Source organism: Protomyctophum parallelum, assembly GCF_964188405.1.
Source record: "Protomyctophum parallelum genome assembly, chromosome: 12".
Classification (NCBI taxonomy): Eukaryota; Metazoa; Chordata; class Actinopteri; order Myctophiformes; family Myctophidae; genus Protomyctophum; species Protomyctophum parallelum.
In genome coordinates, this window is record NC_139712.1 from 49,386,316 (window position 1) to 49,410,175 (window position 23,860).

Below are 23,860 nucleotides of genomic sequence, written 5' to 3' on the forward strand. Positions count from 1 at the left end.
GCATTATTTGCAGCAGCGACCTCGTCTCACAATTCAATGGGTCACCTATGTCGGTGTACCATAGGGCTAAATAAATGGCTAACGTCATACAACTGAATTCGGTGGCGCTGTTCCCTTGACAAACAAACAGCTGTGTACAACAAGACAAATCCACGGGCTGTCGCGTTGAATCTACAAGAGAAAGCGTAGCCTGCTGGTTAGACATTGGTGTTCGTTTTCCATTAACGTTAGCTCCTTAATTGTTGTTTTCGTCCATGTTCTTTTTTTCCTCGGTTGTGTGTGTCTTTGCTGTAATTTTATTCCATTTATGTAGGCTACTGTTTGCCTTGATCGTGCTCGTGTGATGAATGTTGTTGCGAAAAGTACTTGCACACAGACTTACATACATAGAATAAATGTGAGTAATGTCTCTCATTGGCTTTGCTGTATTCAGAGAGTCTGAATCAGACTACTATGCCACATGAAAATGGGCCTGTGCTTTTATACAATGTACAGATTGCATTAGTAATGTTTGTTTTGTTTATATGTCCCTTTTTTGTCACAGTGACAGGTGACTGTGTTCCTAACCAGACCTTAGCCCCTCTCGGAACCCTCCATAAAGCTTTTCTGAAATGTGGATGTCACTTTATGTAGGGTCCCTGTGCGTATCTATATTTTCGTATGGGAATTTTGGAACGCGGACATAAATATGCTCGGTAACATCGTATCTGCGGCGTTTGACTGCCTTTTTTTGTTTGAGTTATTCTGAATTTGTGAACTATAAGTACCTATACATACCGCTGCGAATATCTCCTGTGGCGTGGAAGCCGTTAAGTATTTTTAATCTATGTTTGACCGATTTGGAAGCTTGGATTCTTCTTGTTTATTTGCCGTTTATTGTACCGCCTCCCGATGTGCGGTTGGCTTGTGCCGGCTACGTCCCTGCCTCTGATCTGCTCTGTCATAGCTATAGCGCCACTAGCTAGCCAGATAGGCGGTACAATGAGGTGTCAATAAACAAGGAAGGAAAAGAAGAATCAAAGCGACCAAATCGGTCAAACAAAGATTAAAAATACTTAACGGCTTCCGCGCCACAGGAGATATTCGCAGCGGTATGTATAGGTACTTATAGTTCACAGATTCAGAAGCCCTCAAAGGAAAAAAAGTCCTCAAAGAGCGCAGAAGGAGTTATCCGAAGGTGTTTACGTTAATTTATATGTGTGCGTACCCGATGGCAGGGTGGAGTTGGAATAGGACCCAATGCTCTGAGTCGTCAAAAATGTCAGAAACTTCATTAGCATTGGGTTCTGCTTGTAGGGCTAACCAGACCTGTGCAGTGCACTACAGTGAAGGCCCTGTTGCTCCCCTGTGGATGATGGACATGGACTACCCATACCTTACTTGGATTAATTGCTGGTTCCCATGGCAGCAGCTGTCACCTATCCGATTCCTCACAGGTTATTTGCACATATCTTATTTTATTGTTGTTTCTTATTGCCTCATCCGGCAGGAGTGTTCCCTGTGACCTCCCATCCAAACATAGAGTAAACATGGTAGCCGGGGAGCCACAGGCTCAAAATTGGACGCGACCTGTGATGTCATGCCGTACTTTTTATTTGTGTTTTTTCTATTCTATTCTATTTGTCTATAAAAAAGTTATGGACATTTTTGTATACCACCATAGTCAACCATTAACCAATATAAGGCAACATTTCCCAAATTAGCTGACCTCATCACATTTGTGATGACGGCTATGGCAGATTTTATGCCAAGGAGTGTTTTTCGTGCTAAACAAATGCTTGGAATGGATTCAGGATCATGAAAACCCCCTAGTTTGACATGTCACAATTGTCACATGCTACTTAAAGAATGATGACATTTGGGACATTTTGCCTTATATTGGTTGTCTATGGTGTGGTATACAAAAATGTCCATAACTTTTATTCGCGATGTTTTTGGCAGAGCAGGCCTCTCATTCTGTGGACCTTAATGCCCAAGTGAATAGAGAAAACATAAAAAAGTACGGCATGACAGGTTAATCCTTAACCGTTGAGCTTTTGGGCCTGTGGCTCCCCGGCTATGGCCTGAAATTCATGTTTCTTTTAAATGCTGCCCTCTGTAACATACCTGACAGTGTTCTACCCTGGATTCAAACCTCGGTCTCCTGCGCAAGTGCTTAACACATTCCAAACGCCATAGGGAATCCAATCGACTGATATTTTTCAGTCAGGGTTTGGTGCATGAGCCGGTTTAGCCCGCTAGTGTTTTAAATGTATTTAATGTATATTTTCTCGTTCTATAACCACAGAAGAACAACGGACTGCGTTGTGATGAGCTGTGTTTTGGACTTTTGATATAGTTGTGCTGTTACGTGGGAGTCTGATTAATTACATCAAGTTTTCTTTTTTGGATTCCTCATTCACTGTTTATGAATGTTTTTACAAACAAAAACTCTATGTTGGTCAAAGACATCACCGGGTAGGTGAGAATTCCATACTAAAAGGCTTTCTTACCTTTCTTTGTAGTTGTTACGTCCCCACCAAAGAGGTCCAGGTGTTATTTTGTGCAAAAGCTCCTTATTGGCTATTTCCCCTACCATAAGCCCTCAATGAATTGCATTGAATTGAATGGGGCTATGGGGTGTTGTGCTAATTCGCTTATTTCCATCGCTCAAAATTATAATTTCTTTGTATATATCCTCTCTTCATAATGTAAATAATATCCCAAGCGGCACACTTTACTACTTCTTTCGATGGAAATAAGCCAACTAGCATAACACCCCATAGCCCCATTCAATGCAATGCAATTCATTTAGGGTTTATGGTAGGGAAAATAGCCAATAAGGAGTTTTTGCACAAAAAAACACCTGGACCTCTTTGGTGGGGACGTAACAACTACAAAGAAAGATAAGAAAGCATTCTAGCATGGAATTCTCCTTTAACATTGTCATTTCGGATTGCATGCTCTGCTCCAATTTTAACGTTGGGTGTGAAAGAAAGAGAGCACAGGGGACAGTAACTGTAGTAACCTACAGTTCTAATGTAGGTTAGAGAAGAGGGGCTAAAAATCTGTAGAATTGGGTACAGTAGGTTAGGCTATGCATTTCTCTGTCCAGACTGCAATACATGTCTCCTACTTTACGTCTGCCTAAGTCAGATTTACATGGGTTAGGAGCTAGACAAGGGAAGGCTTGTGTGAAGAATAATAGACGGAACTGAGAAATGAATATTCATTGGTCTTGTGAGTGGTATTCCTTTCGGATATTGGTATTTACATTTTAAACTTGATTTATACTTCACCGTACAATGGTGGCGTGCGGGAAATGGCGTGCGACGAAGTAAAACATAACCAGCGAAAGTGGAGGTGCATTGGCTATAAAGATGGGCAGATGCTCTAGTCTGGAGCGTGTGTATATGGGGTCTGTGCCATTAAAGTCACCCGTGTGAAGTGAGGGGCGCTAATATACTCATGTTGATTAGGTGATGTAATGGTAATGTAAGGCCTAAAAAAAAAAAACTTTGGTTTCCGATTGGCTGTCATTTTTGGGCTGAGTAGGTAGGGAATTTATTTTATTTTATTTTTTTATTTTATTTTTCGTGGGAAAGTTGGGTAGCAAGGAATTTATTTTATTTTATTTTTTCGTGGGAAGGATGGGTCTACATGCCTACAGCTAAACATTTGAAAACTTTGAATAGAATGTCCACACACTGGTTGAATACTTAATACGCATGTTTCATGATAAATTATTTTTATGTGATGTATTCCCATGCTTTTTGTTCTTGCTTAATGTAAATCGCTCTGGATTAAGAGCGTCTGATAAATGCCTAAATTGTAAATTGTACTGTCTTACAGTAACTAGAAGGCTCTGACAGTAATGAAATGCACAGTCACGTCAAACTGCTGCCCCTCCTCCTGCCTGCAACTCAGTTCATTTGAACTGTGGAATCATGGCAGGTCTAAGACTACATTTGCAAGCCCCCTATTTTATTTAGTTGCGCCTGTGTTTTGGGGTGGCATGAATCTTTCATGCTTGTAAACATTGTGAAATCACGTGTACTTCATTTATTGGCCATCCAGTTTTAGGTAACGGTGGTGTCAGCAACAACCCACCTAACGTAAAACAACCTCTGCTTTCCAGCTCATGTTTTGACATAAAAAGTTAGAACGTGTTGCTGGCATCAACATAGCTATAGTGCTAGTTATTAAAAGACAAAAACATAGCTAACGTTAGCCCCATATATGATATGTGCCCTCTCCTCTCCCTACGCCCATTCATGTTTTGACATAAAAAGTTAGAACGTGTTGCTGGCATCAACATAGCTATAGTGCTAGTTATTAAAAGACAAAAACATAGCTAACGTTAGCCCCATATGTGCCCTCTCCTCTCCCTACGCTCATTCTGTAGCTCCGAGCACATATATGGGGCTAAGCTAACGTTAGCTAACGTTCTGACGGGGTAGAAGCATGAGCCGAATGGGTTTCCTCCTCCTCGCATCTCAGGGCTATAGATACCGAAAGTCAAACATGCCCAGCACTAGGGCTGGGCGATATGACGATATATATCGTATTTTCGATAGAAAATGTCTATCACGAAAAAAAAGCTATATCGCTTATATCGCCGTTTCGCTTTACGGCAGTATTTTACGTCACAGCGCTTATATACGGCATGCCCAGCAGCCCACCGCGCGCACTGAAAACAGTGAGCCAACACCTTTCGGATGTCTTCTCTATTATATACTCTAAGGCCAACACGACCAGCCGAGGTGGTGCTTGCACCTAAAAGAGGGGCAACGTCTTCCATTGTATGGATATGGAAGTGGTTTTGATTACATGAAGGGAGATGATGGCTGACGAGATTCAGAGCGGTGTAAGGGGCACGTTCGGAAATACCACACCGGAGCGAACTCATCTATCAGTTTGCATTGCACAGTGCGCCTAGTGCGCTATTTCCGAACGCGCCCTAAAGTAACCGGTCATTCACTGTTATAAATGCAGGTTTCATGTTGGGTCAAATTGATAAATTGCGTGAGCCACGCATGTTTTACACAGTTGAACAATAAGCTTGTCCGTCGTCGGGTGCACTGCAAACTTCTTCCAAGACGAAGACGTTCCTCTTACCTGTGCAGTCCTCCTGCTGCGTGCGTGTCTGTCTTGTTTTATTGTTCCAAATAAATTATTCCATTTGAAAAGTCCTTAATTCAGCAACAGCTTACAACAACAACACAAGACGCTGACTTTGTTGTGATCATCAAAAAAAAAGGAAAAGAAAAAGCCCCACTCGTCCCAGACTCCCATATACGATCGCGTTCTCTCTCACTCTCTCTCTCACTCTATCGCCTGTAGTCAATTAAACATCGTTAAGCTGCCCAACGTCTTTAACAAACTAAACTATAACTACAACAGAACATGTTGATTCCCTATACAGAGCTTAAATGAACTGAAACAACTGTAGTGACAAACTGTGACATGAGATATTTATTTTTTCCTTAAGCCAATTTAATGCAGACACAGGCCTGTACTTATGTGTCTGAATGGCAACGTCTTATTTCTTTCTTTTTTCTTTTTAATTGTCATAATAATAATTATTATTAATAATACTAATAAAACTTTATTTGTATAGCACCTTTCATGACATGAAATGCAGCTCTCAAAGTGCTTTACAGAGCAATGGAGAAAAAAAGAAAAGCAAGGCAACGACATTAAAAAACAAGCAGTGATGCAATACAGTGAGGACATGAATAACAAAAAATAAAAGATCAATTAAAAGCAATGTTGTAGAAGTGGGTCTTGAGCTGTGCTTTAAAAATGTCTACAGAGGCTGAACAATTGAGTTCAGCCTCTAATTATTATTATATACATTTTATTTTGTAATATTTTTGTACTTGCTTTGGGCCTGTCTGTGCATGGGAAGGGCATCAGTATTATATTCATATAAGTAGACTGGATAATGTGAATTTAATTGTTTTTTGAGTGGTGCAACCATTATAGACATTAGCTATGTGTGTCCCTGTCCCTGTATCCGAGCACGGAAATAGCATAACTATTGTCACCACCAAGTGTCACTGTTGTGCAGCCTAACACAGACAGAGGCCAGGGAGGAGAGCTTGTACAGTACAGTACAGTACAGTACAGTACAGTCCAAGTACAGTAAAGTACTCGACCTGAACAAAAATCAATTATTTTAGATAAAAAAATAGGTATCGTAAAAAATATGCTATATCGTGAGTATATCGTTATCGTGATAAAATAAATTCTATATCGTGATATGAGATTTTGTCATATCGCCCAGCCCTACCCAGCACGCACCCAGCCTGGGCGCCTAGAGGCTCCAGGGTGGGGGGGGAGAGTATGTCGGCTGAGATGATAGTCCATTTATCCGCTCGGTCGTGTCTCCCTTCTGCGGACTTAAACCGACACCGGCACGGTTTCACCTCCTTAATTATGTCTTCAAATGTTTTTGTACTCAATCGTATGATCTGTGGCGGTGCTTTGCACGGGCAGTGGACAGTCACAGACACCGTGCACAGGTCCATGCTGTATGTTGTCACTGTTGTGTTGTGCGTCTCCTCGCGATGACGCATTCCAAAACATTTGCGCACGTGATATTTTAGACGAAAGAAAACTTTATTTTGACTTCGCGCGTCCCAATGGTCTCATCAAAGATAATTTTAATTTTAATAAAGACCTTTTGGGTCTTACTCGGTCGCATTCTGAGCTTCTTTTTTTTTTTTTTTTTTTTTCCACCAAATGCCAATAAAATAATATGAGTCGCGCATATTTAATAGAGTCGGTCGGCAACCGGAAACCAAAGTTTTTTTTTATTAGGCCTAAAACAAACAGTCCAAACATTAACCCATTCTGACCTGAGATCAGATTCTAAAAAATGTCAGTCGTTCTTCGATTTTTCAAAAATAGCAGACCTACAAGCTCGTATCGCGCCACTCGGTGGCGCGCTATGAGCTTGTAGATCTGCTATTTTTAAATAGCTAAAGCATAACGTGATGCTGACACCAAAATGGGTACCCGGTCAGAATGGGTTAAACGCCATTAACAATGGAGACAATATGACGTAAATGACGACCCATGATGTTCATTTTCCCTTCATTGTCGATGCGTCTACAAAACAAACATTGAACTAAAGACAAACATTAAATCTGTGTATAGGAGGAGGGGCTGCCTCGTTCACCGCTGCACTTCATTGGAGCGCGAGCGACCTGTATTGCACGGGTAGGCGGAAGTCATGCGGAACGCACGCTGCCACTCAAAGTGACTACTGGCCAATCACGGCGCATCTTTTCCAGGACTTGTCAAATCAAAGGAGCTTTATTTGCATTAGAAACCATACGTTTACATTGCCTCTTATTGCCGAACACGCCCCCTTCTGTGCATCACAGAAGCTTGCCGTCCCTCGAGATACAAACGCCCCAGAGCCGAAGGAGGCTCGTCTGGGGCGGACAAAATGTATTTTGTCTGTGCCAGTGCCACTGCCAGCCAGTACAGAGTCCCGCATTCATGTTTGCTTTGATTTAATAAACATCACTAGTGTAAATATGTGTGGTAATATCCCACATAAGTGCTACATTTGCAGTAATCAAAATATGTGTAATTCTCAAAATCCTGTGCCACATTTTTTAGTCTGCTACTGTACTGTAGTTACTCAGAGGCACTTTTGGATAAAACTGTCCATCCAAATCCAATGGAGATGTTATCTCCAGGATTGTAATGCAAAATACATGTTTCTTAACCCATTCTGACCGGGCACCCATTTTGGTGTCGGCATCATGTTATGCTTTAGCTATTTAAAAATAGCAGATCTACAAGCTCATATCGCGCCACCGAGTGGCGCGATACGAGCTTGTAGGTCTGCTATTTTTGAAAAATCGAAGAGCGACTGACATTTTTAGAATCTGATCTCAGGTCAGAATAAGTTCATCAGACCAGTGTGTGTCCAGTGGAAACCTCATATGAATCTGATCTCAGGTCAGAATGGGTTAAAATATAAGTATCTTAGCATGAATTGAATGACAGTGGCCCATTTGTGGCGGCCATGGTAGTGGTTCCCCAAAGTCCCCATCTTCTTGGCATCAGGTTGAGCAAGACACTGCACCCCTAACTGCTCCCAACAAGACACTGCACCCCTAACTGCTCCCAACAAGACACTGCACCCCTAACTGCTCCCAACAAGCAGCTTGCTTTCAGACGCTGTAGAAAGAAAAGCAGAACATTAAATGAATACATCAGAATACATAATCTTATAGGTTTAATTGTATTTTCCACCCAAATGTGTATTTTCATTCAAGATTGAACTTTTATTTTATTGTATTAAAAGTTAAGATACACTTTGATTATTAATGTGGAACTTTATTGTGGTTAAAGGTTAATCCATCCACTAACTGTTATCCATCAAGCTTTTATGAGCTGTAGTTTGATTGACATTGTATAATGCCACAGGGTGGCGACATTTGCACACAATGGATTCTAATTGTCAGCGACGTTTTACTTTGGTTGTACAATACTTCAAACAACTGCCATTATTACAGATTTCTTTTTTTAAGTGATTTATTTAAGGATTGCAGAAGTCACTTGCGCTAGTTTTACAATACATAAAAAAAAGGATGTTTTGAAAAAGTCCCTGTTCTATGTATGGATACCAAAGTGGCTGTGTAGAAAACGTAGCAGTCTTTTTCTTTTCTCCTTGGCGAAAAATAAACGTGGCACCCTGCAGGTTTGCATCAACTTTGGGCAGCCGCATCAGGGCAGGCATCACGCCGCATCACACAGCCACAGGAGTGGACTGGAGTCAGTCAGTGAAGTGAGTGGGACAACACTGGAGACAATTACCTTCATCTGCACCTTGCGCGCTCCCTCGCTCGGTCTCTCCATCCATCCATCCATCGCCCGCCCCGGCCCGGACCCGGAGGAGGCTTCGCGAGCGCGCGCACGCGCGCCCCATTGCGTGGGAATGGCTGTAGTGTAACCGAGGGGGCCGGGCAGCCAGGCAGTGAGCAGCACTAGGATTGCTTGCGAGAGTTTGTAAATGTCCGCCATGTTGGCCATGGCGCACTGAGCCAGCGGAGGAACAGCGGAGCCTGCGAGAGAAAGAGACCGACCGAGGGCGCCTGAGACCCGGAGCCTTGCCCCGGCTCTGCTCGCCGCTGCCTGCCTGCCTGCCTGCCGCAGAGCTTTGCCCCCCTTTGCCTCTTTAGATCGCTCGGTGTGACTCGCTAGAGAGCGCGAACGGCTTCCTCCATGAGAACTCTCAAGAGAGCCGCTGTTGTTCTTGGCAGACGTACTGGATTTATGCCGCATCTGACGTTATAAAAATGAGTAAATTGTCGTTTCGGGCGCGGGCGCTGGACGCTACGAAGCCCATGCCCGTCTTCCGCTGCGAGGATCTGCCAGACCTGCACGAATATGCCTCCATCAACCGGACGGTACCGCAAATGCCGACGGGGATGGAGAAGGAGGAGGAATCGGTATGTTTTTATTGCTGTGCACGTCTTATGCTGGGGATGTTAGATTTGACATTTTTCATATTTTCCAAGGGGTGCCACTATATCTTTGCCTGGTGCAAGCTAGTGGAAAATGGCCGCCATGTCTCTCCTTTTCTTTCGTGCACACGACGGGATCTCAGTGAATACTGTGTTTAACGACTGCGTTGTGCCGTGGTGGTGGTTGTAATGTTGCACTGATGTGGTATTTAGTTGACATGTCTTGTTGTGTCAATTTTGCATCGCTTGAAATCGCAGCACGAATGCACAAAGGAGTCACGTGACATATGTCGCTTCCACCATTTTGTTGACTTTCTCTTTGGTGAAGGCATTAACCGGGATGGGCCTGGGGAGAGGCTGTACTGGCTGTGAATGGACACCGCGGGGCGACTATGAGCCCCGGCGTCTTGGTTTTGACAGCTAGATGCTGTGAGAATGACAGCCATGTGTGTGCAGTGGTGGGGAAATTACTCACAATTTCAGTATCAATACTGACATAATTATGATATAGGAATACTGTTAGAAGTGAAAAGTCTGGGATTCAAAATGTACTTGTGTAAATGGCACTCATGCAGAATGAATGTCCTATTTCACGTTTTCAATTGTATTGGGGAAAAAAATAATCTTTTGAAAATAGCGACACATTGTGAACTTGTAGATAAGACTATTTTCAAATGGCCGAAATGTGTATATAGGGCTGAAGTGGGTAATGTATGTTTTGTAATGACTAGTAACTAAAGTTTTCAAATTATATTAGTGGAGTAAAATTACAATATACATTTTGGGGTCTTGACATGAAAATGCAGAGAAGCACTGACATAGAAACATGAGGTTGTTCAGAAAACTGTCATGATTTAGAAGACATTTTGTAGAATCGTCCTCAGGTCTAAATGGGTTAAGTACAGTTCTTGAGTATTTATGTACTTTACACCACTGCATGTGTATCTGTTGTACGCTGCGCTGCACTTGTCTCTCCTTGCTGAAGATCCCAACATCTCTAAACACGTTTGTTTACATTTGAGATCAGAGCGGTATACAGCCAGAAAGACTTGAGAGGAGTGCAATGTTATATGGTTGGTTTAACTTGATGCTGTTTTTATATTCTCTTCAATATGATTGTGATTGAAACACTTTGGAGGCGCTTTCTGATTGCGAACGCAGTGAGCCACTTACTATGACAGCAAGGGCTGAATGTCTGTGTGTCTGTGTGTGTGTCTGTGTGTGTGTCTGTCCCACTGTTACACCACCCGCCCGCCACCAGAGGGCGCAGCTGTAGCACACACACACACAGGGCGCAGCTGTAGCACACACACACACACACACGCACACGCACACGCGCACACACACACACACACACACACACACACGCACACGCACACACAACCACACACACACAAGCTGCGTTCGCTTCACGCGTTTGCGCGTCTTACTTGTATTCTCACAGATATCAAGGTGACGGCCCTCAGCTGTTTTAGCTGACGTTCTACAGACGTGCTAGCCCTGTAAACATGACTCTCGTATTCATACGAGAGTCATGACGTAACTTCACCCTGGTTTTTGCGAACGCTACATTTACAAGTAATTAAAATATATAAACATTCGCATTTCAAATATAAAGTACTCACAAAGTGTCCCACGGGTGTTAGTTAGTAGCAGCGCCAGCGATTAGAATTTCTGCATCCCGCGTTGTTTAATAAAAAGCATTTTTATCCGAGGTGTTATTTTGCCATTGGCTTTCAACTACGCGCCCCTATCGGTCGGGAGGAGGGTGGCACTCGGTGTGTTCGATATAGGTAGGCTGACCGCCCTGCCAATACAGACTAATAGGCGAGTGCGCTCCCGGTGTGCAACTGTGGATTTCCCAAACGAACCCCGTTTGAAAAAAGTAGCCGGGGAGCTCGGACAAAAATGCTTTTTATTAAACAACGCGGGACGCAGCAATTCTAATCGCTGGCGCTGCTACTAACTAACACCCGTGGGAAACTTTGTGAGTACTTTATATTTGAAATCTGAATGTTTATATATACGGAAATCTTGTAAATGCAGCGAGCGCAAAAAACAGGGCAAAGTTACTGCATGACTGTCATGATAATCATCATGGCAGTCATGTTCCAGGGCTACAGACGTGCAAGCCGGAGTTAATGGTCTTTCTCAATAATACTTTTAACAGGACATTTGGCAGCAGCATCAATGGGCTAGAATCTGGGACTCATTCAAATCAGCCTATATTTATATAGCACATAACACAACCAAGGTTGACAAAGTGCTTCACAACAAAGAAATTTAAGCAAAATACAAATGCATCAAGCAAGAGCATAGAAAAAACATATAGCATATAAAAATCAAATAACATTGAAAGCCAAGGAAAGAAAGGTGCGTTTTGAGTATGGACTTGGCAATGGCAATCTAAATTGTCGACATTAATCAATTTAGAACTGAAGCCGACTGTTGCTATATTACTGTAGATGGCAACAAGAACCCCGAAAGTGGTTCCCGTCCTGAATGGGGTCCTGAATACAATATACGAAGAATACGTTTTGTTAACCCATTCTGACCAGGCACCCATTTTGGTGTCAGCATCATGTTATGCTTTAGCTATTGAAAAATAGCAGATCTACAAGCTCATATCGCGCCACCGAGTGGCGCGATACGAGCTTGTAGGTCTGCTATGTTTGAAAAATCGAAGAGCGACTGTCATTTTTAGAATCTGATCTCAGGTCAGAATGGGTTCATCAGACCAGTGTGTGTCCCAGTGGAAACCTCGTATGAATCTGATCTCAGGTCAGAATGGGTTGACACAATCGATCCAGCACCCGTGTCCACCTGTGCTGTGCTCTCATTGGCTGTAGCCACCTCCACCTGCTCTCAGTGCTGGTTGAAACGTAGTTCCACTTCTTACTGTATGAATTCAAGTTGGCCCAGATATCAAACATGCTAGATGTCTGGAGACGCTCCCCAAGCCATCTCCCGAGAGCTGGAATCGCCGTCTCTATCAGCTGTTTACACACAGAGCAAAACCTTGGGTAGCGAAGCCCAATTTTGCACCAGTCGGGACTTGTCGGCCAGTGCCAAAATAGGTCGGCGACAGCATAGCCTCTGAAAACTGACAGTCACCGGCATGACAGGACATCGCAATGAAGTCAGCACTAGAACGTCTTCGTCATTCAAGTTCCCACCAGACTCATCTCCCCTCCTCCCCCCCACCAGCTGTCCACATACACACAGCAGTGTTGCATAACGAGGTGACAGACAAGATGAAGAGGGCAGTTTTACTACAGGTCGTCTGTGCACAGCTTAGCTTCTTGACCCACATCCTGCACAACGAGATTGCTCTCCATCTGCACTAAGCTGTCTGAGTGACCACATGCTGCTCTGGACTCTGTGACTTAACAATGAGTGCTGCGGCAGTGTAATTGTATTTGGCCGACACTCCTTCAGAGGGATATGCAATAATGGGCCACTATTAGAATGAACTGTGGGCGGCGGTGGCTCAGGGGTAGAGTGCCTGGATGGTAACCGTAAGGTTGCCAGTTCGAACCCGGGCTCCCCCAGAGTTACTGTCGAAGTGTCCTTGAGCAAGACACTGAACCCCTAATTGCTCCCGATGTGCTAGTTGGTGCCTTGCATGGTTTCCGCTGCCATCGGTGTATAAATGTGTGTGTGAATGGGTGAATGTAATGCACAATCTCTGTAAAGCGCCTTGGATAAAGGCGCTATATAAATGCACCATTTACCATTTAGCTCACAAACCTTACATGTGACTAACTGTAATGTGTGAAAGAATGATGACCATGGTAGAATCTCTATGAGCTGAAAACACTGACTGGGAGCAGTGGGGGGCCTCACGTCAGTTGCCACGGCAACTTTTATTGGTTTCATTTGCTCTTCAGGGTAACGTTAACTGGAAGGAACACAGGAATGGAAGGAAAATATAGATTTATACATTTTGTCTCCTCAGGCGTGCAATGCTGTGCATCTGTGCCAGTGAGGCGAGCACAGAAGCAGCACTAACACACGGTAACATTATATTCAGAAAAGTGTGGAGTTATCGCTTTATAGATTAATTAATTTTATTTATTTTAAGCAGTGCTAGCCCACTTCTGACTTTGTATGTCTGTAATTTAAGGCTGAGCGATTAATCGCTTTCAAACAGAAATTGTGATTTGAAACCACGTGATCAGTAGCCTCGATACCCAGGCTTTCATTTCGTCTGCGCGAAAGATGAAAGCCTGGAAAAAGCCGTGGGCTGAACCAGTCTAAAAGTGGGAGTCAACCCTTCCGGGTGGGCGTCGCTCTAAATGATGTGACGTAGCGCTGCACTAGGGGGGAGAGGAGGGGCCGGGGGTGACGGACAGATCGATGAGATCCAATCAGGGTGCGCGCATTTCTGAGGCGCGACCCGCCCCTCTAGACCAGAAATGTCTCTGCTTAGGTCAGGCTACGTGATCAGTGAATCGCAACGGCCGCGATTTATATTTATTTTATCATAATATTCAACCGGAGCGAGTCTGATCCAGTGTTTACGACACTGCTGTGCTCTCTATTCTAACCAATCAGAAGTGGCCCTGCAGTGCATGCGACTGCAGTGCATGTGTAACAGCACGTGCCCATTTGCCCAAAACAAGACAAGTAATCCTTTACCACTCGCGTTGGTGGCTGGCTGCTAGTGACGGCAGCGGCAAGCATGCATCATGCATGCCATCTGCAGAGCCCGATTCAGTCCGGTGTGGCTATTTAACCCATTCTGACCTGAGATCAGATTCATACGAGGTTTCTGCCGGACACACACTGGTCTGATGAACCCATTCTGACCTGAGATCAGATTCTAAAAATGTCAGTCGCTCTTCGATTTTTCAAAAATAGCAGACCTACAAGCTCGTATCGCGCCACTCGGTGGCGCGATATGAGCTTGTAGATCTGCTATTTTTCAATAGCTAAAGCATAACATGATGCCAACACCAAAATGGGTGCCCGGTCAGAATGGGTTAATATGAATCATTGATTCATGTCGGTCTAACCAGACAATATCCATGCTGAAATTAAATTAAACTTGTTTGATTTAGATTCCATTTTGACTGGTGTGGCTTCATGCAGTGCATGCACTTCAAGTTAGAGAGAGTCTAGCCTCCCTCTCCTGGTCTGTTGACTGTTGTTGGCATATCTTTTAGCCTGTGTGTGTGTGTGTGTGTGTGTGTGTGTGAGACTGATTGTGTGCATGATGTCGTAGCCTACTGCTGCTTACAGGCTTAGCGATACGCAATATGCATTGCAAAGACAGTTAAAGGCTGGCTAGTGGCTATGCGAGGCTACAGGCAAACCGTGTGTGTGTGTGTGTGCAGACGGGGGTGGAGAGGAGTAAAAACAAGGATCACATGGCTTTGGGGAGTTTGGGCAGCAGATTTACAAGCTCTCAAGTCTCAACATGGTAAATAAATGGTAAATGGTGCATTTATATAGCGCCTTTATCCAAGGCACTTTACAGAGATTGTGCATTACATTCACCCATTCACACACGCATTCATACACCGATGGCAGCGGAAACCATGAAAGGCACCAACTAGCACATCGGGAGCAATTAGGGGTTCAGTGTCTTGCTCAAGGACACTTCGACAGTAACTCTGGGGGAGCCCGGGTTCGAACTGGCAACCTTACGGTTACCATCCAGGCACTCTACCCCTGAGCCACCGCCGCCCCCCGAGAAGACCAGACATAATTTACCGTAGATAGACCATTTAATGAATTTACATTAGATACACAGTGAAATGAACAACAACAACAAAATTCTCCAGCTCCATGTCAGTTTTCATTATTGCAGGGCATACTTTATAAATGATTGGTGACAACAAAGGGATTAACATTCGCAGGAGGACGCCATGAGTCTGAGGTGCCCTTTCCTTTTACCTTTGTAAGCAGCGGGGCATAACCTGCCCTAGTTAAAACATTAACTAACTTCCTGTTTGCGATAAGAGTGTTAAGTTACAATGTCATATCCAATTTGTAGCAGTAGCATAAATCAACTGATGTCAGTGTTGACCACAATGACCAGCATCAGTTATTACTTGCGAAAGCAGAGCACGCAAGTACTGCGATCGGCTGTTGACTATGGTACGTTTCAAGGTTGGTATAATGTCAAGGCTATGGTGCAAGTTGGGATCTCGACAGAGTTCATTTCAAATTTTTACCACAGACATATGAGCACTAACATGTTAGTTTTGAGTCTAGATCTGGAGACTAAGGGCACTTTCACACCGGACATGTTTGTTTCGTTTAAAACCCTTTAATTCGGTTGGTGTGAACGTGCATCCGAACTCTGGTGCGGATCAAATGGTCAGCCAAAACAGGCCGAACGCGGTCCGCTTCCAAACAAACCAAGGTGCGGTTGGGTACTGGTGTGAACGCATTTGGACTTTATAGAGGACCAAATATAGGAATATAGCCGTCGGCAGTTGTGAGGTTTCATTAACCCATTTTAGGCGGGAACCCGTTTTGGTGTTAGCATTACGTTATGCTTTAGCTATTTAAAAATAGCAGACCTACAAGCTAGAGGCGCGCTACGAGCTTGTAGGTCTGCTATTTTTTTTTAATCGAAGAACAACTGACATAGATAACTTCAGATAACTGTCATTTTGAAACAGACTTTTTTAGAATCTGATCTCAGGTCAGAATGGGTTAATAATTGTATGTCTATAGTATAAAAGCATGTCTTTTTTTACGGGGATCACTATTGATATGACAGCTGTCAACTGATTATAATATAGTAGACCACTAGACCCGCATCCTAGGAGGCGCAGCGCAAATGTAATGGCAGCGTACGAGGTTCACATGCGCACAAATAACAGATGTACAAGTTATCGACACGGAATGGTATGTACGGTACCGTATGTTACAGTATGTAAGCTTGTAGATCTGTTCATTTTAAGCATGCACCACCACACAAAGTTATGAGCCTACATCATGAATGCATGCGACTTCATGCGAGAGAGAGAGAGGTTCCTTTCAACTCTCGTCCCCTCCAACTCGTTACCCTGTTTGTGTGTGTGTGTGTGTGTGTGTGTATGTGAGACACACAATTCAATTCAATTCAAAGGGCTTTATTGGCATGAGAAAACATACGTTTACATTGCCAAAGCAGAAAGAACAATACAACAATACAGCAATACAATCAATACAAAAATTATGTACATTTGAAGGTCAGAATCTTCAATAGATCAAATTCTATGTACCCAGGTCACTCGATGCAGGTATAGTGCAGGAATATACACAATGATTAGTCTTTAGGGTGGTTGTGTTCCATTTGATATCCTTCTCCTATCACAGCAACTCACAAATCTTGCTGCTGTGTTTGCACATTGTTGTACTTCGCCCAGCAGATATGGGATTTTTTTGTCATTGGTCATGTTTTCAAAATCTCTGTGTGGTTGTAATCAGTGGGAACACATGGGGGAGAGACCCGAAATATGTTTCACTCTCAGTCTTTCTCACTCCCCCCTGAGTCATTTCATATGAATGAATGACTGCAGGTCGCCTTCGGTGTGAGTGCACCGCAAAACCTTGAGCATTCTGTCATACACTAGTAACACTACTACAGACCTGAAAAAAGCTTATGCCGCGCATGTACGGTAAACGTTTATAGCTGAAGCTGTGCTGAATAATACCATGATGCAGCTCAATCCAGCACTACCAGACAACCCAGGGGACTGGGCAAGAGCCCCCAAGCTCCTGGGCTCCCAGGGACTTTTAGGCGGCGGATTTTCAAAGTCCGCCGCCTGGAAGGAGCTCGCCGTCGGGTACGGCGCGCGCGCACCTCGGCCTCTCGTCCTGGAGGTCCCCGAGCCCGGGAGCTCGTGGGCTTTTTCCCTGGTCCCCTGCTGTGTAATTCTCTCCCCGGCCAATGTCCAACTCCGTACTCAACGCCTGTCTGTCCTCTCTCTCTCTCCCCCGTCAGGAACACCATCTCCAACGGGCCATCTCAGCGCAGCAGCTGTACGGGGAGAAGCGCGACAACATGGTCATCCCCGTCCCCGAGGCAGACAGCGACATCAACTACTACGAGTCGCTCTACCCCGGGGACTTCAGGATGCCGAAGCAGCTCATTCACTTACAGCGTGAGTAGAGGGAGGAGTCTGCCATTAGCCGTGTGTGTGTGTCTGTGTCCATTATTATCCCATTCTGACCTGAGATCAGATTCATACAAGGTTTCCACTGGACACACACTGGTCTGATGAACCCATTCTGACCTGAGATCAGATTCTAAAAATGTCAGTCGTTCTTCGATTGTTTTCAAAAATAGCAGACCTACAAGCTCGTATCACGCCACTCGGTGGCGCGATATGAGCTTGTAGATCTGCTATTTTTAAATAGCTAAAGCATAACATGATGCCAACACCAAAATGGGTGCCCGGTCAGAATGGGTTATTATTGTCATGAGGGCTGTCGTATTGCAAGAGTAAATTATTAGATTAAATAAACATTTAAATGTTTTTTTTCCCCCAATAGTAACTACACAAAATCTGAAACTTTGTGTTTATTAGTTTAGTTTCCCCCCCCAGAAACATTCAGCAAAATGTTGCAGCCTCAGCCAGTCAGTAGAGCCTGTGTTATGATTTGGAAATGGCTTGTCAGTCCTGTGCTTTTTTTTATGTTTCATATTGATTGCATCCCCTGCTGTGTTCAGTCAGTGGCCAGTGGCTGTGCTGTTTATCTTGGGATCCACCAGACAATTTGGTTCCAGAGAGCTGCATGGCTAGATTCAGAGTTGGGATGTGTTTGGCGAAAAAAATCAAGGGGGAAGTGTAGAAGCCAATTCACTGTGTTTTTTGATTATTATTTCTGTTATTATTTAGCCTTATTAGCCTAGAATATTCTGTAGATGATTGGCTAATTGAGTTATTGTTTTGGGCACAGACGGGCACGCCTCCCAGGCCAAGGGTTTAATTATGGACAGGTGTGGGGGGAGAAGGCATGCACCTAGTGGATACAAGGTTTTTACTGATGTAAGTGCTAGTTTGTCAGCTTTCAACCTTTTCCATAACAAACTCACTGATGCACCCATTCTATGGGTTTAGGTGTACGCAGTTAGGAAGAACTTCATTGTCCACTTGTTACTTTCATTTTGCTTTGCGTTTAATTCAAAAAAAGTGCATAGACAGCATAGTACACTTACAGGAAGTATTTACATAGACGGCAGAAGCTGCATTTTGTTTGTGTGTTTGGCACTTTGGATGTGTGAGACTTTCAGTGATGCTAGAGACATGCGCTGCATTTCTGATAGGGTTTGCCCTAACCAACGGTTTGTTGGTTAATTTACATTCAATTAAAAAGTGAAGATTTTCGGTTATATATAAATAAAACCTGGCTAGTAATCCTGTTTAGAGAGGATGCATTTATGTTTTTGGCAGATTACCAGATACAGTGAGTAGGCATAGGCAGGTTCTAGACTGGATATAAGCACTGATCTGTGAATATAAACCAGGTTCTCTATATGTACTGCAGAAATCACAGTAATGCGATTTTAGTTTAACTTTAGTTTAACCCATTCTGAACGGGCACCCGTTTTGGTGTCAGCATCATGTTATGCTTTAGCTATTGAAAAATAGCAGATCTACAAGCTCATATCGCGCCACCGAGTGGCGCGATACGAGCTTGTAGGTCTGCTATTTTTGAAAAATCGAAGAGCGACTGACATTTCTAGAATCTGATCTCAGGTCAGAATGGGTTAATCAGAACCAGTGTGTGTCCGGTGGAAACCGCGTATGAATCTGATCTCAGGTCAGAATGGGTTAATGTTCCGGATAGATATCCTGGAGTGTTTTGCAGATTCAGTCAAAGGCGTTCAGAGGTGGAATAACTGAACGGCATACTATCAAGGTGTGATTGTGCTTAACTTAACCCAAACCCTATGCTAATAATTGGTAGCTTTGCAACGCTAATAGTGTTGCAAATGACAGGGCAGGCTACGTTCAAATCCGGAGAAGCGGCAGACATTAACTTGATTTAGTACTAGTATTTATACACTTGACTAAAATGTGCACAATATGGCAAATGGAGCAAATGTTAATGGCTAGAAAAAACCCGCATTAATCTCTGCACAGACGGCATTGTCGCCAATATCTCGGTGAGGAACGGCTGAGACGAGAGAGAGAGAGACTTCTGTTTACACACACACACACGCACACACAGGCAATAGTGGTTCTCAAAGTGGGATCCGGGGAGAGAGAGAGAGAGGGGAATTGCACCACTCCGTTAAAATGGTAAATGTTAAATGGTGCATTTATATAGCGCCTTTATCCAAGGCGCTTTACAGAGATTGTGCATTACATTCACCCATTCACACACACATTCATACACCGATGGCAGCGGAAACCATGCAAGGTACCAACTAGCACATCGGGAGCAATTAGGGGTTCAGTGTCTTGCTCAAGGACACTTCGACAGTAACTCTGGGGGAGCCCGGGTTCGAACTGGCAACCTTACGGTTACCATCCAGGCACTCTACCCCTGAGCCACCGATAATTTTCATTATCGGTATCGGTCTTGAGAAGCAAGAAGTTATCTTATCGGTTTCAAGAAATCAATATCGTGCATCCCTACTGTTTTTATATTGTGCAAATTGTATGCAGTGTTGAAACCAAACGGGTCACCTGTCACTGTGTGATTCATGCAAATCCGTTGAGAAATGTGTTGGGGGGGGGGGGGGGGGGGGGGGCTGGTCGTGGCCCCCGGATGACTCTTTCTGACAGACCGTAATGACATCATGCAGTGTACGAGCAGGTTGTGCATTATTAGCATATAAAAATGCGACAACCTGTGGCTGTGAGTGCACTGCAAATCAATGTATTCATCTCATCAGGGAATTAATATTCATATCTTGCTCAATGCCGAGTGTATAGATGTGTACTGATTGACTCAAGTGTAGTATAACCTTATATACAGTAACACCCCCCAAAATGTGTTTCGCACCCCTAAAATTCCCCCCAAATGTTTCGTGCCGTGGGCTTCGTAATGACGGCCGATGCACGCTTCGCAATAATGCCCGGTTGCGTGCTTTGCAATGATGGCCGTTGCACCCTTTGGGGGCCCCCGCATACTGTCACCTTTTTCACCCTGGGCGTGTCTGCATGCCTGACTACTTACTGTCCTTATCATTTAGGCTACTTCTAAAACGGGGGGTGGGGTGGAGAGAGAGAGACACACACACACACACACACACACAGAGGAATGTACCAGTCCCTGGGGTATATTTTAGCATCTGTGATCCCAGAGGGGTCTGAAAGCATTTGAGCAAACTGCTGCAGAGAGAGAAGGGTAAAACAGGAGGTGAATTATGGGTCAGGCTGTCAAATTGAGCCAGACTAGAGGTGCTCCCTCTGGACCTGCAACCTATTTATCTGATGGAACCGAACGCTCTGCTCCACAAAACGATGTTTGGCGTTTCGACTCGGTTGTATCCCCTTGAAGATGGGACCTTTTTGGCATTTGATTCGCATAGGGAGATCAAGGACGGCTGTATTCGTTTTGGGGGATGACTTTCTGGATGGGTTAAAGTTAGGGATGCACCGATCCGGCTTTTTGGCATTCCATACCGATTTCGATACATGGGGGTCCAGTATCTGCCGATACAGAGTACCGATCCGATACCCCCCACAAAGAAACGTAATAACCTATTAAGCTGTGTGGAGTCTGGAATCATTATTTTGTGTAAGGCAACATCAAGGCTTGACTTAAACATTACTTTCCCAACTTTGTAAAACAAAATGTAACAAACACAGATATAAATGCACTGAATTATTTATTAAATAACTGTGCAACAATTAGACCAGGTTAATGTGTGCGCAGGCTAGCCTGGCTGCATTCCACATGTTATACTGTCAATACTACACTGCTGTGTCACAGAGGAGGTATAGTTGTTTTCATACTGTAATTACACATAATTACCGGATCGGATGGGATGGGATCGGATAATGGATCGGCCACCGATCCGATACCCGATCTGGAATTTTAGCCTGGATCGGCGCCGATCTCCGATACGAGTATCGGATCGGTGCATCCCTAGTTAAAGTAACCGTGTTTGGATCTCCATCCCTAGTCTGGAGTCCAGCTCACACAAATGCTTAGATCTTTCTCAGCAATAGTTTCTTTTGGATAGGATAAGACCACTAAAGTTACCATTATTGTCCTGTTACTTGTAATGGTGGTTTTGCCTTTTATTTTTTATTTTTATTTATTTTTGTGGTGCAACCACTCCCTCACGTAGCTGTGTGGGTGGGTGGGTATGTCTGAGCAAGAAAACAGCATGGTTGTTTTTCACCACCTGTGCGCAACCTAACACACACACACATGTTAACCCATTCTGACCGGGCACAAATTTTGGTGTCAGCATCATGTTATGCTTTAGCTATTGAAAAATAGCAGATCTACAAGCTCATATCGCGCCACCGAGTGGCGCGATACGAGCTTGTAGGTCTGCTATTTTTTGAAAAATCGAAGAACGACTGACATTTTTAGAATCTGATCTCAGGTCAGAATGGGTTAATCAGACCAGTGTGTGTCCAGTGGAAACCTCGTGTGAATCTGATCTCAGGTCAGAATGGGTTAACTGTATAATTGGTGTTTTCGCGTGTGCCAGTACAGTACAGTTACAGTACAGTATAAGGTACAGTAGAGGGACCCCCACACAGTAACTGTCATTTCTCAACTGTTTTGGACGGCTCGCCGGAATCGGCCCACCCCCCCTGGGTGCGTTCCTGTGGGTTTGAAGCTCCCCCCACCCCACACAGAGATGCACCACTCACTTCAATTTTTTTTACTTCATAGGTCAATGATTTTGCATAATCTTAACATGAGTCTGATAGTTGGTTGAAATGTAGCCTTGTGCACCTGCAGTTCACTCCTCACTCCTGCGTTCACAACAGCCTGCAGCAACATCAAGTTAAAGTCAGAGTGGTATTATTCCTTTGCAGTTAAATGTGGTGCGTTTGTGGTCAAATGATGTATCGCATATCACATCCCTAGGGATGAGAGAGATACTATATGATGTGTCTGTTACAGTGGTGTTAACAGGCTGCGCTTTGCATCCTTAGACGCAATAGATCGATAAAGGATCGAAAGGCCACCTAAGGACAATGTGGTAGGGCATTAACATAATAATCGAATAGTCGACTAGTCGACTAGCAAAACACTAGTCGACACTGTTAATTGACATCCGATTATTCGCTAATATTAATTTTTAATATTTTTTATGATTTTTTTTTCTTTTTTTTTCTTTTCTACAGCAGACATGCAGTCATGCAGCTGTGAGCTCGGTTGTTTTGTTGGTAGTTCGCCAACTTCAGTACTAATCCATTCTTGGCTGATTGTTTTCATATCATATACAAGCCTACTGTACGTGGAGTTTGCCGTCACCCTCACTCGTGTAGGTGCGGTGGGCGGCGGTGGCACTAGCAGCATTCAAGACAGATTTTCTTTGGGAAAAGCATATGCGATATGCCTCATAGGCTCATAAGATCAATGGGGACAACTGCAGTGTGTAAATACTTTTACTATTGGTGAGTTTATTACTGTAGTTTGTTCAACAAGTTAGATTGGAGACGTGTCGTCGTCCGGTACAGTAAAGTATAGCAGGAGTTCCTCCTCGCTCTGCCCAATATTATCCAGTTTGGTGACAGTCAAACTACAGTAGCTCTTGCCGTGATTTCATGTTTCTTCATGCTTATCCAACAAAAGTCCAGGCGTGCCGCGTGTGGCATTATTAAAAACAAACAGCTATGCCGCACGACCATAGTTCTAATAGTCGCAAAAGACTCGCGATGGAGTTAAGTAGTTGATCATCTGATTCATAGCCTGGCAGCCTGCTAGCTAGCAAACCTCCCCCTAGCTTGTAGCTCCTTCTAAAAACCAAAGGAACTGTTGTTGTAACTTGTTGTTGAACATTTATGGTTGTATGAAAAACATCGCAAGGTTCATTCCTTCGCCTCCTCCCCGCTTCAGTCTCCACTCCAAAACATTGTGAACAACGTAACATGCTATGCTGTTCCGTAGAACGGTCTTGCGCATAAAAAATAGCAGATCTACAAGCTCACAACGCGTCCATCCGTGAGTCATTGTGGACTTGCAACTTTGACTTGAAACAGCTGAGCTAATTTCGGCCAACCAGAGCGGCATTCAGCGTAATCTAGTAAGAGTGGCGACACTCGCGTTGACTCCCACTGTAACAATGGAATGCGGAAGTGCTCATTCTATCTCAATGGGATACAGTTCCAATGTTTGGAACTATAGCCCATAGGTGTCGCCACTCTCTTAGTACTATTCCACACGGCCTGCATTGAGTGCATTCACCGGCTCTGTTTTGCTTCACTCGCTGGCTGTTTCAGAACGCGATGTTTTAATGCTTG

The 23,860-nt window shown here is 44.0% G+C and overlaps 1 protein-coding gene across 2 annotated transcripts in view; it reads left to right on the forward strand.

Annotated features, from left to right (window-relative positions):
* LOC310868008 (enhancer of polycomb homolog 1-like) overlaps positions 1–23,860 on the forward strand; it is a 63,147-nt gene that overhangs the window by 789 nt on the left and 38,498 nt on the right. The window contains exons 2-3 of one of the 2 annotated variants that reach the window (XM_083778210.1): positions 1,297–1,436; positions 17,416–17,575. In XM_083778210.1, coding sequence (XP_083634336.1) covers positions 17,476–17,575 — 100 coding nt within the window. In that variant the 5' untranslated portion in view covers positions 1,297–1,436; positions 17,416–17,475. Of the gene's footprint in view, positions 1–1,296; positions 1,437–9,156; positions 9,456–17,415; positions 17,576–23,860 lie in introns of those variants that run through there. The other variant, XM_083778209.1, reaches the window with a different exon arrangement.